General features: G+C 28.8%; 1 protein-coding gene across 1 annotated transcript; it reads right to left on the bottom strand.

Annotated features, from left to right (window-relative positions):
• Window positions 1-3,166: 3,166 nt before the first annotated feature.
• LOC105798744 (pectinesterase/pectinesterase inhibitor PPE8B) lies at window positions 3,167-5,973 on the bottom strand. Its single transcript, XM_012628980.2, has 3 exons — window positions 5,466-5,973; window positions 4,815-5,387; window positions 3,167-3,902 (listed from the first exon to the last, which is right to left on the bottom strand). Exons 1-3 carry the CDS (start codon window positions 5,770-5,772, stop codon window positions 3,205-3,207), a joined length of 1,578 nt encoding a protein of 525 aa, XP_012484434.1. The 5' UTR covers window positions 5,773-5,973; the 3' UTR covers window positions 3,167-3,204.
• Window positions 5,974-14,138: the final 8,165 nt, after the last annotated feature.

Here is a 14,138-nt window from a genome sequence, read left to right as displayed (position 1 = left end):
AACGCTAAGATAATACTTGATACAACTTAAGAAATGACACAGAGTGAACATGTCAAAACTACATATGCTAACTACTAAGTTCAAAACTATTAAAATGGCTAAAAATGGAACTATATCACAATTTTATGCAATATTATATGATATCAATAATGAGACTTCTTGCTCTTGGTGAGTAATATTGAAATGAGAAGTTAGTGGCGTAAAACTCACGTCCTAGTTGTTGCAATAGCAATAATGTAAATTGAACTAAAACTCAATTAGCTCAAAGGAAAACTTTTACGTGTGTGTGTGTGTGTTTTTTTTGGTTCAAGCGAACATAAATTTATCGAAAAAAGTAAAACGACATGAGTTTATTAGCTCGGATTAGATTAAATAAAATTCTTAGCAATGTTATTTTATAAATACATATATACATACTACATGCATATATGCATCCCTTCAATTCAAGCTCAACTTGGTCTCGTTTTAGACATTGTTTTTATCTTTCTCAATCTAATCTTGGTTCAGGCATCATTTTAGCAGCCATAGGCTTCCTTGAATAAATCTTCATTCATTACTGATATTGGGCTTAACACCGGGCCAATTTATGAAATTTTAGCATCATTATTTGATAATATTGAATGCATAAGGGTGTACAACATTCTCTATTTTTATTTTTCATTTCATTTTCAAAAATATTTTTATTTTTCTTGAAATTGAAAAATATTTTTGGTAAATGAAAATAAAAATTATTTTCAATAAAAAATAGTAAAATGTGTTTATATATTTTCAAAATAGAAATGGAAAAATAATTAAAAACTAAACTAAAGTATAATTTATTAAAATGTATTATAATATTAAAATAAAATGTAATTAAATAAAAAATATTTAAAGGTTTTAAAAATAAAGTTGCTTCTGAAATGATTTGGCTAGGTAAATTTAATGCGTAAAATGAAACTTAAAATAATTCTTTATTTTCAATTTTTTCAATTTTTCCAAAATAATATTATTAAAAACAATAAAATATGTTTTTCTATTCTCTAATTTTCACTTTTTTTCATTTTCCAAAAATTAATTTAAAAATTTTAACCAAACATGTCTTCTACACTATTTTTTATTTTTTAAAATGAAAACAACCTTATTTCTTAAAACCAAATGCAACCTAAATTTAAAAAATGAAATACCGCGTAATACAAAAAAAAAAAGTATAATAAAAATTAATGAAATAATACGTGGAAATCAATATACTATAAATGATTAATATGCTCGGTGGCAGAGTCAAGGGGCCTAGGCCCGGCCCTTAAAATAAAAATTTTTCTATTTAAACCATTTATAATTTATAAAATTTTAAATTGGTAATAATAAAATTGCACTTTGTCCCCTCAAAATATAAATATTTGATTTAATCTTTTAAAAGTTATAAAGATATAGACTATTAAAATAGTGAAATTACATTTTTACTATCATAAAAATATATAATTTAATTCCGGTCTCCCAACAAAATTTTCTGACTCCGCCACTGAATATGCCAAAGATTATATAAATATACTGAATATGATACCAACACATAACTTAATAACATGATTCATTTATAAAACTTGTTGATCATTTAAATTTTTTCGACCAGAGTCCGATTTGATAATTTTCAAAAGGAATTTCGATTATTTCAATTTTATTAATTGGTGATTAATTTACGTCAATAATTTTATTAATAAAATATTGAGAATATTAAAAGATAAATAGATGTTAATTGAACCATTGTTATTTAATCCAGTAGAATTGTTTTTGCAGCATTTTGCTTTGCCTGCTGATTTTGTATATCCACTGAATAGTGCTCTTTATTTATTTAATAAAATAATCGTATAAAAATATATTAAAATTTATCGTAGGTGAATTTTATAGGAAAATGTTTCTAATTGGATGTGTTTTTAATTTTAGTTAGATAGTTAAATGTTAGTATTTTAATTTTTAACTGTAGAAATAAATGGAATTTTTAATAAAATGACCAGTTTATTATTTTACATAAACTACAGGGATTAATTTATTCATTTATTAAGTAGAAGGAACAAAATACAATTTGATACTTAATATTTTTACTTATTACAAATTTTTATAACATGGGAAAAAGTATTTTTTGAAATTTTTGGCAAGAACCGAAAATGATGGCTGCTGAATTTTTTTACTTTGGGTTATGGTGCCCGTTTGATTCTCATGGCCATGGTGGGTAGTGAGCAGTGGACATTGGGCTGTAGAATTTAGATGGCACATGGCAGGATTTTTTAAATTTTAAGTTTATGGCTATAAGGATAATTACGAAAATTGAATTATATCAAAATTTAATATATAAAATTACATAATATTAAAATTTATATATAATATTACACGTTAAAACAAAATTTATGTCATGTATAAAATTAAAAATCTAACAATTTAATTTAATTTTTTTACACTAAATAAAGTGATCCTTGGCAGTGAAGTTCGGCATTTGGTTTCTATAACATTCCAAGCATAATTGCAATGAAGTGCCTAACATTTCTCATATGATACAAACAACTACAAATGAAATATTCATGGGTAAAGCATTATGGGAGAATATGACATTGTCTCTCCTACATAAAGTGTATATAAACTCTATCTTATGCAATACAAAATAATTATCTACAAATCTAATATATTTTGTTAGTGCAGAGAGAATGGGAATTAAAGATATATATATATATTGCACGGGACTTGCTTTGGTACCTACATAGCCAAAGGATCCTCGTCTGAAAATTGCATTAAAGACTGCGTGATACCGGAATCAGTGGTGGAGACTGTCAAAGACACCCACCACACCAGCAGCTCCAGATTTTGCAAGCTTGGATGTACTACCATTTTATGTTCAAAGCTTAGCACCAAAGAAAATAAGGAAAAAAGAAAAAAAAATACCGGGGTTTTCTTTGGTGCTAAGCTTTGAACACAAAGTGGTAGCACATTTGCAGAAGGTGGAGCTGCTGCTGTGGTGGGTGTCTTTGACAGTCTCCACCATTGATTCCGGTATCACGCAGTCTTTATTGTAGTCTCCAGCCGAGGATCCTTTGGCCATGCAGGTACCAAAGCAAGTCCCGTACGATATATATATATCTTTAATTCCCTTTCTCTTTGCAGTAACAAGATATATTAGATTGCAGAAGGTATTTAACACCGGTTGACGGAAAATACATAAATAAAGTTATATTTATATATTTATACCCCAAATCCTGAAGTGTATTTAACACCAGTTGACGGCAACCACAAGTCTCCTTCAATGAATTGAGCTACTGTAAAATTAACAGCTTGAGCTGAGTTATTTAAAACATGGTAACCAGGCCACTTAACTCGCTCACTAAGGCTAGCCCCTGGCCCATTATTCATGTACTCGGCATAGTATAATGTATCCAAGGCAAAATCTTGGTTCCATTCAAGCCACCCTTGTGGCCTTATGGCATCACTAATGTAGGATTGCATGATAATGGTCCTTGAATATAGTTTCCATGGTCTTCCCAAGTATGTAGGAGTGGAGTTAACTGAAGGTAATAAGTCTGTATCGGCCGAGATGTTGCAGAACTGGATGGAGAAGCCAGTTGGTTGGTTCGGGTCTTTGCGACCTTGCGCGGTGATGGTATTTTTCTGGTTTGGTAAGCCTTGCTTGGCTAAGATTTGGCAATTTTGGAACAAAACGGCGCCGTCGCCGAATATGAAGTCTACAGTGCCGGTGATCTTACATTCCCGGTAGAATTGACGCATCGTGTGGGTGTAGAGCGAGTCTTGGTATCCCTTGATTGCACATCGGAAGAAAACTGAGAGGTCCGAGTCGGACCGTAACGCTACCGCTTGGTGCTTTTGGGGACCTGCTGTGTTCTCGAATGTTATGTCTCTTGCTATGAACCCTCTTCCACTTACAGCTGCAGGTTTCAGGACAAAACATAACAATGATGACAATATGGAAAAGAACCATGCATGATGCACCATAACAATGTCATGATTATCATAAAGAAACCTTTTCATCATATATATTATGGTGAAAACTGAAAAACAAATAAAGTTTTAGAGACAACATCATAGTTCCCATATGATTAAATCATGCAGGGTAAGGCTCCTTGGGTGTCTAAAAGTTTACAAGCCCAATTAGGCCAGGATAGATTTATCAATTGGGCGGGACAGGTTAACTTTAAATACATAAATTTGAATAAAGTGAATTTGGGTTCTAAAATTGTCTGAGTCATTTTTAGTTCTCCTGTTGTTTTATGGTTAATTTGGGTTTTTTAAGTTTAAGTTAATTTTAGGTTGATTATATTAAATTGAGTTTTAAAATTTTCAACTCCATTTTAGGTTCGAGTCAATTTTGAGTTCAGGTTATTTCGAACTCCGGTCACTAAGTCCTAATCGTTTTGGGTTCATGTCGTTTCAAGTTTTAAAAGTTTCATGTTATTATGAGTTTGGGTCATTTCACATTTTTATTATTTTGAGTTCGGGTCATTTTTTATTCGGGTTTAGGTCAACTATTAGTTAATGGCATTTCGACCTCAAGTCATTTCATGATTTATGATCAAATTGGGTTGATTAAAAAAATTTATTAATTTTTCGAGTTTGTATTAAATGAAATAAACCTAAGCAATCTATATGCAATAAATAATGACCCCAAACTCAAGCTACGCCCTAAAAGATGTTGATTGGTAGATCCATTGGGAGAAATAGGAACAGCCCCTGCATTGAAGTTCCATTAAGGGATTTCATGATTATGCATTTAAAACTATAGCAAAATGCAACCAATTAAACCAAGTCCAGTGCTAAATGATTCACAGTACTTGACTTACCAAATGTTGCAGATCGAAATGTGGTCCATCCATCAATGAAGCTACGATTCCCAGATATTACAGTGACATCCATTCCATCACCAATCATCATAAGGTTCCATTTCTTCTTCTTGATCTCCACATTCTCTTTATATAAACCCCTCTTAATGTAAATAACATATCTGTTCAAACTCTTATCTGGTGCTGTCTCCACAGCATCCATTATGCGTGTGAAATTCCCACTCCCATCTGCTGCCACCACAACATTTGCTGTTACCCCATTTATTTGCAACAATCTCCGATCCTCCCTTTTGAACCATACCGGAAACCGGTTCTGGCCTGGATGACCCCCACCACCACCACCTTTTTGGCTGCCATTACGGGTACCGTTGGACTTGGAATTAGGACCAGGGTGCACCATGATGAGAAGATTACGAACCAGTGAAGTGATTTGGTTCAAGCTACCGGATACTACAGTTTTGACCATGCTATTTGTACCTTCAAACCCATCAATGCATGTCTGTTGGTTAACCATTGCAGCACTTAACCATGTTCTTAAATCAGAACTTAGATCACCAGTACTGTTATCTTTAGCTGCAAAAACACAGTTGAGACTGAATGATATTACACAGAAAAGTTGCATGTAATCACAAAAAAGTTAAAAAGTACTACCATTAGGATTCTGGGAAGCAAACATGGTCCAACTTAGTTCATCAGCAGAAGAGTCAAGCAGATCAAGACAATCAGAAATGGCATTAGAGAGACGAAAATCATGAAAAAAGCCTCCAAATTGAGAAACAACGGAGGTAGCTTTTCGAATAGCATCAATGGTGGTTTTCAAAGAGCCTATAAACTCAGTTGCTGGTACTTTCAAGCACTCAGTTTCAAGGAACTCATTGGTAGTACTGCTGGCATTTGAACTGGTGCATAGACAAAGAGCAACAAGGAAGAAGACCAACAAATGGAATGGCTTTGGCATGGTAATTTTGGGAAACAAAGATTGAAGATGTTACATATATGTATCGGTAAACTCTTAGAGATGAAGAAATGAGATTACTATATAGTGAAGAAGATTTAAAGGCAAATATATATATATGGGGAGGGTTAGAGAGTTAGATGGGAAGGTGAAGGAATTAAATAGGGGACGTTGAATCGTGAGATGAGGCTAATGGAAAAGGGGGGGGGGGGGTTGGCTTAAGTCATGGTTTCGTTCTCACTGACAGTATTGGGTGGTCTATTTATGCTTGGTGTCGGTGGTGAAGGAAAAAATAATAATAAAGCATTTTTACTTTAAAATAATAATAATAAGCATTTTTTTATAATTATTTTATTGCTTAAATATCCGAACGAGGGGCATCGAGTCCTGTGTGCGCGTGCCCAATGTAGCTATAAATATTTATACTTTTTATCAATTTACTATCCAAATTAACTTTAAAATTTTAATTAAATTTTAAAAATTTAATATTATACCTTCGAGTATCAAAATGTATACTTTTTATTAAAGATAAATGCCAGATTAGACCAAAAATAATATAAGAAAAAAATTGAATTCTAACAAAGGATTCCATCATAATTCCCAATAATTAAAAGACAAGCACAATCAAACAGTAATATAGAGAGAGAGAAATGCTATGACCCATGCCTAACTATTGCATTCCGAAGAAGACCCATTAAAAACGACATTAATTGCATTTCAGTATGCACTTTTCAGCCTTTTTCATGTATTAAATTAAAAATTAAAAAATAGTATTAACTGTTGTAACAATTTGAAGGAATTGAAAGGTTATTGATAATTTAGGCACTGTATAATAAAAAGAATTGGGAGGGATTCATTATATTGACATAAAACTCAACTAATTTCGCGTACTCTTATAATTTTTGTATGATTAATATTTTAACAAATCTTTAACCGTTAGATTTATCAATATAAATTGTACTTGTCATGCATGCAAGTTTTCTAATTTATTCGACATTTCTATCATATCAAACCAAAATACTATTTTTGTTCACATATATACTCAAACTTTGACATGTATTACCTATATGAATGGAACATCAAATATGAAAAAGTATATATTAATTATTAAAATATATATAAACATAAAACATGAAGGTTTATTGAAAAAATATAAATGCTGAATTGTTAAAATATTAATTATAAAAAATTATAAAAGTGTATAAACTACTTAAATTTTACATTTTTTTATTAACATTGGTTGAATTTCTTAAGTAGAAAAGGGTGTTTTATTTGTTTGCAAGATTTAGGTCTTGGGACTTTGATATTCTATGTTTAAGTCCCGTTCTATGTAAATTACGTGTGTATTCTTTTGATATTTAGTATAGTTTAAAGCATATCATATGTGAATCTTGTTCAAGTTTATCCTAGTCAATCCATCGTGCTTTGTAATACTTGATTTTGGTTATATTTATTTGGACTTATCTATCTGTATTTAAGGTCTTAACTAAGTTAATGTCACGAGTCTAAAACCATTAATTCAATTAGAAATTGACTAAAATACTCTAAAAGTTATCCATATTGTATTTAATCTTATGACTAAAATACATTTCTATTTACAAAATAAGTTATATTATTATTAGAGAGTTTTTGTTTTTGTTTTTATATATTTTTATTCGAGAGCATTGATCTAATGTGCAATTTGATATATGAATTTTAATTTTATACAATTATACACATGAAACTTTGATCATGGTTCAAGTGTACACATGAAATTTTGATTATGATTCAATTATACACATTTAAATAAATACATAACTTTCTTTTCATTTTAAATAAATATAATTATTTGTGTATGCAATACGTAAATACAAAATGATACTATATTGATAATATTGCATATTTGACCAAAATTCATGTATAGTTTTAAGATTTATTCGGTTGTTCTAACCAAATCTTTATTTGATTTTATGTCTTTTACTAAATATATTTATTATATAAAAAAATTCACCCATATCATAAATATGGCATAAAGTGATACTATTTAAGTAAGATTGAGGTTTTGTCATATGTCTTTAGATCGTATTTAAAATTAAAATTAAAAATTAAATAAATAATACATATTATTTACATTGTGTTCGTAGCTTATCATTGTAACTTATAAAAGAAAAGGGTTAATTATGGAATATCAAAAAAAGAGAAAACATGAAGTGTAACGTGGAATGGCTTCTTTTTCAAAGGCAATAAATAAAGGCCTAAATTAAAGAGAGAGTACATCTATCTATCCATCCATCCATCCATCCTGCTTGCTTTAAATGGATAGGCGCGAAAACGTGTTTTACAGCTTTCCTTCATTTCCTAATCTTTCCTTTTTGTGATATTTTATTTTTAATAGAAAAGGCACACGCGGGGTGTCTCCCTCATTTGCATTAACTAATCCCTTTTATATTTATTCTTAATTTGGTTTTACAATTTATGTTAGGGTTTGTGATAGGGGCGACCTCGCTCGAAATGTAAATTTTTGAAAATTACAAAAAAGTAAAATTTTGATTTATTCTTTTAAAAAATTAAAAATATATAAATTATTAAAATGATGAAATTACATTTTAATTCTTGTAAGAAAACATTTTTCTAACTTCATCCTTAATGGCTACTTTACTTAATAATTTCGTTTTTAAGGTTTGAATCTATGTTTTAATCTATATTTATAGGTATAAAAGTGTTTTGAAGTATAATTGGAAATATAAATCAAGTTTGAATATTTTTTTAGAAAGGATATGTTTGAATAATAAATTTTTTAGAGAATTAAAATATAATTTTAGTACAGTAAAATTTTATAATTTCTCAAGAGATTAAATTATAATTTTTTTTGTTTTGAAAAGACTAAAATTAAATTTAAAATTTAGGAGGCAAAATGAATTTTACCATTAAATTATTTGAAATTTTATTATTTTTAAAAATATAAAGTAAAAAATAAAGATTTAAGGAAAATACATTTTTTAAAAATTAAAGGTGAAAATGAACTAAAATTTTTGGAGTAGTTTTAATTGGTTTTATAATTCAACCGTTAAACCGATTAATTCTATATTCAACAAATTAAATCGATTAATCAAATTTGATCACATCACAATTTTTTAAGATGTACTCGGATATTTAAACGTTCATTTATTCAAATTATTGCTTATCGAGTATTTAAGAGTTTGAAAGAGTTGTAAACCAAATTTCTACTTGGTCTATAGTCATTAGACATTAGTTAACTATAAATGTGAATGATGTTTTATGTGTAAAGATTCAAATAAGTGGAATCTTGTGTGGTTATATTATTATTTTTAAATAATCTCATTATAGGTTCTGATCATATCTGGCTATTTTTAAGATAATGCTTATAATTACTCATAGCCCATCTCTAACCCATAAATAGAAAGATAATGTGTTACAGAGTACTCGAACTCACGTCCTCCTACATTTACAATAATGCTCATGTCAATCGAGTTAGGACTCAATCAGCTTATGTAGGTATATTATTAAGCATATAATACTATTAATTTATAATTGGTTGAAAATAATAATAATAATAATGATTTGATTTGCTTTATTGTGAAAACATAATCTTGATTTGGGACAAAGGATTAGTGATTTCGTTAAGCAAAGTATCTTGATCCACAGCTTTCATGTTTCTCATGTGCTTGTGGATCTATCTTTTTTGAGCTTTTTGAAAGGTCTTTTGATTCTAATATTCATTATAATATTTCCCCCCTTTTCAATTATTCTTATGTATTGGGGGTTAACATTAAATTTATAAAAGTTAGGGGTTAAAGGTGAAAATTTTGCTTTAAAAAGGTTTAAATTTTAAACTATTTTTAATTGAGAGGGATTGAAGTTATTATCCGGGCGAATTACTGAACAAAAAATAGTTCCTTAGATAATGTGTGGGAAATTATACTTTGACCCCAAAAATGAAAAAAAATCTATTTAGTTCCATTAAAATGATGAAATCATAAGTTCATATATGATAAAATTATACTTTGACTTCCTCAAAATTTATAATTTAATTCTGACTCTCTCAAAAGGGGCGTCTTGATTTAATATTACTATCTATTGAATCAAATGATAAAAAATCAATATTTTTAAAATTTGAGTATCGTGAATAAAGAAAATAACATCGAAAAAGCTTTACCCTATATTTAAAGGTTGGATTCGATTTAATCAAGATGTAATGCAGATGTAGATACCCAATACAAGAGGTTGTGCAGCCACCAAAGGCACCGACTTGGGGAAGTGTCAAATTCACTTTGGGTACAACGAATCTTTTTAGCTTTGCATCTTGGCCAATATTTTCAATGGGTGTTTTACGTAGACATGACTTACATTCTGATTTGCATGACAGTGAGAAAAATTCCCACAAGAATCACAGCCAAACATGGTTAGGCAGCCGCCTTTTTATTGTTTTATAAAATTCTTGTTGCGTCCCTTGGAAACCTTTACTAATGAGATTTGTTTTACCTATAAATCGTATCCTCCTATTTATGGGTTAGGTAAGGGCTATAGGTAATTCTAAGCATTGTGTCAAAAAGAGCAGATATGATCAAAACCTATAATAAGATTGTTTTAAGAATAAATAAATCTTTTATGTCTGATTTACGATCCAAAATAATTAATCCTTCCGAGGTTCACAGTTTCTCTTCCAACATTCAAATTTAAAATTTCACTTTCAAAATGCAACATAATTTACGATTGCACTCGATATTTAAACACTAAACAATTCTTTTTCTTCCCTCTTAAGTATAAAATTCTTATTTAAATTCTCTCTTGTACTTTATTTAACAAACATTAAATTGAAATATCAATTTGAAAGGAATAGTATGTAAGGTAGAAAGTGGGTGAAGATTTTAATGTATACAACATCTAATAATGGATTTCTTGCTGATTAGTCTTACAAATTATTAGATCCAAAACACCCAATTTTACAACCAAATCATAATGAATTAAATTAATATAATTTTCAAATTTCCAACTAATTAAGGGTCCAAAATGCATGCATGTGCTGATCCCCTTAAAGCTATTGCTATCTTTACAATTATGAATGAAATTGAGAAAAGAAAATAATATAAATTTGGTTAAATTTTATAAAAGGTCACTATACTATGCATTTTTTATAGATTTAGTCCTTTTACTATAATTTAATCATTTTTGTTTTTGTTTTTGAAATTTGTATTTTAATCCTATTCTTAACTTTTTTTGTTGTTGCCAATTTCGTCAAATAATTTGATTTTACTTATTTTTTAAAACATATAATGATGTGACATATATACATTGACTTTTTGTTAAGTTGAACAAAGATTATATATTTTCTCCTTTTCTATCTTTTTAATTGTAAAAAAAAATCACGTCAATTTATTTGATGGAATTAGCGAAAATAATTCTTGTGAATACAATTTTTTAAGCAGAAAGACTAGAAGAAATAATCACTATATCTACCAAAAACATATAGAATAGGGACTTTTATAAAATTTGACCCAGTGGCAGAGCGGAGGGTAATTTTTTCTTTTCTCAAAAAAAAAATAATGGTAAATTTTTTTTATTTAGGTCCTTTATAATTTATAAAATTTTAAATTAGTAATGGTAAAATTACACTTTGACCCCAAAAATAATAATTTGATTTAATCCTTTAAAATTGTAAAGATATAGACTATTAAAATGGTGAAATTACATTTTTACTATAGTAAGAATATACAATTTAATTCCGATCCCTAAAATTTTTTTTTGACTCCGCCACTGTTTGTAATGACCCAATTCACGGGCATTAGAAAAGCGTAGTATCGGGCTTCCGTCTTAGAAAATTGAACCTGTAGATAATTATTAGAAATACCTGTGAGTTTAGTAGTGTGTTTAATTAGGTTTTAATTAGGTGAATTTAGCTTAATTTAGGGTAATTAGCAAAAATGACTAAATTGAGTAAAGGGTAAAAGTTTAATTATAGACTAAAAGAAAGTATAAAGGATCAAAATGTGAATTAAGCCAATTCACAAGTATGAGGAGGCATAAGTTGGGTAAGATTGAAGATTTTGTGTGATAAATAAAATAAATGATGACAAATGTATGGCATAGATAATGTACAAATGTAATTAATTACGTGTGTACAAATGTGTATATGTGATTAATTATACAATAGATATTTATTATTTATTATTATTAAATAAAAGATGTTTAGTAGATAATTAATTGAATTATAAGATTTTATGAGGTAAACAAATTAAATAGAGACAAGTGTAAAATATAATATAAGTATTTGTTATTAGATAGATTTTATAATAATAATTATTGTAAACTAATATATATATGTTATAAAGAAACAAAAGAGAAAGAGAAAGAGTTACAGAGAACCATACGAAAATAAGAAGAAAGAAAAGAAAAGGAGAAACTAAGGATTAAAAGCTTGAAGTTTTAATTGGTAAGTCAATTAAGTCCTTTTATTTAATTTTGATATTTTAGAAGCTTTAGAATAAGGTTTTGATGAAACTAAGTTGATATATTGAAATTTCATAAGTTTTTGAGTATAGTTCATGTTAAACAATTTGTGAAATTATGGATTTAATTAAATGAATTTCAAGTTAGAATTGACAAAGGGATTAAATTGTAAAAGAAGATATAAGTTTTGTGTTATAGGGATTAAATTGTAAGAAGTTTTAAATTAGGGTTTTATTATGAATATTGAATAGTTGAGTTAAATATGGCAAGAAATTAAGTAGAAAAGAAGTATGAATTAAGTTAGAAAAGTAAATAAACCTAGTTAGGATTAAATTGGGAATAAGTAGGAATTGAATAAAATTCAATTATTTATTATAATTTAATGCTGTAATTAATAGTGGAAATTATTATTATTTTCGTAGCTAGCAAAGAACCCGAGACATCGGTACTGAAAGGAAAGGAAAAAGTTGTCGAGGAGTAATCGAACAAATCCGAGGTTGTATTACTATAATTCAAATTACTTATTATTAAATGTTATATTTAAATTTATATGTATGGTAAGTGAAATATAATGTAAGTATTATTATTAAGTTGAAAGAAATTCAATTGAACGATGAATATATGTGTGAAATTGAAATGAATATTGACTTGAAAATGGAAAAGTGAATTTTGAATTGGATTGTGATTGAAAATGAAAAAGTGAAATTGAATTGAAATGTGAATTTGGAGACCCTATTAACTAATTGGGCTGAATCGGATATAGTTGGCATGCCATAGGATTGGAAGAGTTTAGGGATACTTCAACCTCGAGTCGATGAGACACTGGGTGTCACTATATTTCTTCGGATAGATTCGATGAGGTACTAGGTACCAACTTTCTTCAGCTTTGCCGATGACACACTGGGCGTCAACTATTACTTCGAACTATCCGATGAGGCACTGGGTGCCATACTGGAGTATTTGGTTGGATCCGTGTATCCGCCAAGGTCCGAGTTTTGTTAATAGGGGTAAATAATGAAATGATAAACTGAATGAGTTGATAAATCGAGCTACTGAAATGAGATGAAAAAGTTGAATTGAGAATTGAAATGTTATATGAGATTGAAGAATGAACCTAAGGTTCATGATGTGTCCAAGTTCAAATTGTGGATATATGATACCAATTGAAGAATTGTTATTGTCGAAATATGAAATTTAAGTTTAAATTTGTATGTATGATTTATGCATTACATGCTTATTATTGTTATAATTTGAATTATGGTCATACCACTAAGTATGAAATACTCAGCGTACGGTTGTTTCTGTGTGCAAATCAATAGAAGTCAAAGGTCCTGGTTTAGCATCCAGATCAATCCCGACTACAGCATAACTTCGGTGATGTATTTTTCCTTTGGTAAATGTGGCATGTACTTCGGTCTTATTAAAGAGTCTTGTAAGTTTTGGTTGTAAAAAACTAGTCTCGAATCACTCCTAACTCATATTTTGGGCCTCGAGAGTCCATCTAAGGGACTTAAAGATTACTTTATATTATGTTTGATAATTAATTGTATATTAATTGTAAATTGTCTGAAAGGTCCAGTAATACCTCGTAACCCTGTTCCGGCGACGGTTTAGGATTAAGGAGTGTTACACTGTTTTGACCTATATCTTTTAATTGCTCCGAAACTTCATTTTTTACTTTGGTGAAAATTTTTTCTATGGGAATATACAATTGGTTTAACACATTGGTAATTTAGAGATAATGTGCTATTGCTAATTAAATTCTGTCAAAATTGAATTTTTTTTCTATCTATAATGCATTAAATATAATAATGAGTCTTTTATTTATATTTTTTTATTTATGTAAAATACATATTTATATATTTTTTAGTTAAAACTAGAAGGGTTTATGGACTAGACTAGACCTATGCCTAATTTCAAAA

The sequence above is a fragment of the Gossypium raimondii genome, chromosome 7, assembly GCF_025698545.1.
Source record: "Gossypium raimondii isolate GPD5lz chromosome 7, ASM2569854v1, whole genome shotgun sequence".
Lineage (NCBI taxonomy): Eukaryota > Viridiplantae > Streptophyta > Magnoliopsida > Malvales > Malvaceae > Gossypium > Gossypium raimondii.
The sequence above is the reverse complement of the archived record's forward strand: the minus strand, read 5'-3'. Positions and strand labels throughout refer to the sequence as shown.

Coding starts and splice junctions, on each gene's coding strand:
- LOC105798744 (XM_012628980.2), bottom strand. CDS start 5,772: ATGCCAAAGCCATTCCATTTGTTGGTCTTCTTCCTTGTTGCTCTTTGT. Junction 5,388..5,465: donor TGCTTCCCAGAATCCTAATG/GTAGTACTTTTT, acceptor GTGTTTTTGCAG/CTAAAGATAACAGTACTGGT. Junction 3,903..4,814: donor ATTTCGATCTGCAACATTTG/GTAAGTCAAGTA, acceptor TGAAACCTGCAG/CTGTAAGTGGAAGAGGGTTC.